This window comes from Myotis lucifugus, unplaced genomic scaffold, assembly GCF_000147115.1.
Source record: "Myotis lucifugus unplaced genomic scaffold, Myoluc2.0 scaffold_278, whole genome shotgun sequence".
NCBI classification, from domain to species: Eukaryota; Metazoa; Chordata; class Mammalia; order Chiroptera; family Vespertilionidae; genus Myotis; species Myotis lucifugus.
The window spans coordinates 1,570,855-1,574,036 of NW_005871326.1; the positions used below are offsets into that span (position 1 = coordinate 1,570,855).

At 38.8% G+C, this 3,182-nt stretch overlaps 1 protein-coding gene across 1 annotated transcript in view; it reads left to right on the plus strand.

The window, feature by feature from the left end:
- The window catches only part of CCDC198 (coiled-coil domain containing 198), a 19,151-nt gene that overhangs the window by 2,380 nt on the left and 13,589 nt on the right, over positions 1–3,182 (plus strand). The window contains exon 2 of the mRNA XM_006099586.3: positions 825–907. Within this exon, the coding sequence (XP_006099648.2) occupies positions 825–907 (83 nt within the window). The remainder of the gene's footprint in view (positions 1–824; positions 908–3,182) is intronic.

A 3,182-nucleotide genomic window follows, 5' to 3' on the forward strand; every position in this document is an offset into this window, starting at 1 on the left:
TACCCGCAACCAAGGTACATGCCCTTGACCAGAATCGAACCTGGGACCTTTCAGTCCGCAGCCGACGCTCTATCCACTGAGCCAAATCGGTTAGGGCATTTGCTCCATTTCTTTATTACCTCTCTACCTAATATCTATCTATCTATCTATCTATCTATCTATCTATCTATCTAGTTCATCTAAAAAGAGAATTTATTTTTATTTCTTAAAGCTATATTTTATCCTGATTTCCTATATTATTTGGGGGTGATTTAATAAAATTAAAATAAATCCATACATTTCTATTTTTCATGCCAAATCCTGTGTTTGAATAACATTTGTCATCAATACATTTCTTTAAAAATATGTTTTTATTGATTTTTTAGAGAGAGACAAAGGGAGAGGGATAGAGAGTAAGAAACATTGATGAGAGAGAAATATCAATAGACTGCCTCCTGCGTGCCCTCCCCCCCCCTCCCACTGGGGATTGAGCCTGCAACCTCGAGCATGTGTTCTGATCCAGAATTGAACTGTCAACCTCTTGGTTCCTGGGTGGCCACTCAACTGCTGAGCCATACTGGCTGGGTTGTCATCAATACGTTTGAGGGGGAAATGAGAAAAACAGAAATTAAATTCTGCGTCTAAGCTAATATTTTGCATTTGCTCTCATGTAGGGTTCCTGCTTTATATGTTTCATCTCCACATTCAACCCATAGGTTAGACATATATTTAAAAAAAAGAAGGTACAAAATTGGTTAACAAAGTCTAAAAACTAATTGTTAAACTTATTTAATAGTAAATTGTTTCTAATGTGTTTTTTCTTGCTTCTCCTCCAATCCTTCAAGTGCCCAGGGCCATGTATTTTGACATCCCACTGGAACAGGGAGAAACAAGTATTATTAAAAGGCATCCACCCCGAAGACTTCAAGTAAGATAAATTTAAAAAGCTTCATAGGAATTTAATGGTCACATCCCTTTTTAACTATAATCATAAAAGAGGGATATTAAAAAGGACCAAGCAAACGAGAATGACAGTAATGTTAAAGAGAATGTTATCAATGCAAAGACCATCTTTCTTTCGGTTTCCTTTTGTAATGATTTCACTTTTTAAAGCCACTACCAAAAGGAGAAAGTATAGTACCAAAGACATAGCCATGATGAGGCTCAAAGGACCTGAAACCTGCATTGATTAGTTGAGTGACTATGGGGAAATCACTTGTAATAGACAATGATAACAATAACAATAGCTAGTACTATTTAATTTTCACCTACTACAAGTCAGAGACACCCCAGACAACTTGGTCTCTGTCATCCATTTAATCCTCATACACCTCTATGAGAAAGGAAGTATTATCTTTGCTATATACATGTAGTTCAGAGAGTTAACAAGGACAACAGAGACCACATATCAATCAGGTCTCCAAAGCCCTTTTTCTTAACTGGGCAGAGATGATCTCTGCAGCCCTTCTGTCCCTACCCTTCTATTGTTTTAAGTGTCAACTGGTTGTTGAAATTGAGAACATTGGATTTCAAGGCAGCAAAGCAAATTTTAAATGCACTCACCTTAATAAATATTTAATGAATTTTCTCTAGAGAACTGTAAAGTCTCAGAACTCTCATTGTAGAAGGGAAAAGAGATATGAGTGGGTCTTTGAAAATAAGCACCAGCTGAAAGCAGGGCTGGGGTGGGGGTGAGGGGGGAAGGGGGGTTGTCTCAGGGAGCAGGATCTATCCCTGACATTTGAAAAGAATCAAAGCCAAATCCCAACTGCTACACAATTCACCCAGATGACTAGACCAATCCCAGGTGTATTTGAGCTCATTTGTTAGGCATTATTTCTGTTTCAGTTGGTTTTTATTTACCTGTTTTCTCCAAAAGCTCACAATCATTATTTGATGTGATTATATCTTTTGGTCACACAAAAAAGCATCTTTTCCCAAACGATTAAAAGCCTTAAAATATTGTTTAGTGAAAAGTAAGTGTGAAAAGTAAGTGTGTAGCAGTCTGTAGTTCACAAAGTACTTTTCATACCTAGCAATCCTGAATACGCTAAAAGAGTACATTAATCCATCAAGCTCAAAAAGAGAACTCTGGTATTTCAAAGACTGCATCCCCACATCCTAACCAAACCACCTTTAAAAGAAAAATCAAGACAAATGAATTATTTGAGCGCAAAGACCATGTGTTATTCAGTCTTATATCTTGAGTCACTAACACTTAATACATACCCCACAATATTTTGTGAATGAATGAACAGATCAATGAATAAGAAAGAGACCCATTGTCCCTCATGGGGAAAAAAAATCAAAGTGCACTCCCTACTGGAGACCTGTAGCATCACTAGATTAGAAGTCCAGTTGTCTAACCAACATAACAAATGTGATGAATAGTAAGGATAGAGGAGTGTTTTATTGAACCCCAGAGTTGGGAGGCACCTGCACTTCAGGGAAGAACTGTGCCTTGGAACCTGAAAGGCAGAACTTCCTATGTGTCTCCCCTGTGCTATTCTCTCTGCATTTGCTTTATTCCCTCCCTGCAAATCAACTTTCTCAGCTCCTCAAGACCATCGGTGATATGTGACCATTAATTTGCATCTTACAGTTCCAGTCAAACAGTGTGGCCTGGCCCTCTTGGCTCCAATCTCAAATTCCTGAGAGAGAAAAAATTCTTATTGGCTCAGCTCTGCTCATGATTCCAGGTTTGGTCCAAAGAGCTATGACCAGGGGGTGTGCCAGGCAGTGGAAATGTAGATTCTGAAGGCAGCTCCCTGAGAAGAGGGAAATCACTGGGAACTTGGCAGGTATCTGAAAGATGTAAACTATAATTATCTTTCACAAATGAGACTCAGCACATTTTCCATTACAAATGGGTTTTTGAGAGAATAATAAATGCTGGGTTCCCATGACATGCTAATTAATAGCCTGATCTCTGGCAGGGAAAATTCTAAAAGTATTTTTTAAATTATTAAACCAAGTTGAATCGCACCTTAAATAATTTGACTTGCATATTTGGCACTCCCTACTTCCTGAACATCTACTCCTCAAGCAAAGAGCAGGTCATGAACTCGGGTTCTCTCTAACTTGGAGTTGCTTTGGATCTGAGAACCTCTTCCAGGGAACTCTACAGCAATGTGCCTGCCCCATGCTGAAGAGTTGGCCATCACTGTCCCTTCTGGCTGATTCACCTTCTCATCCAGCTATCT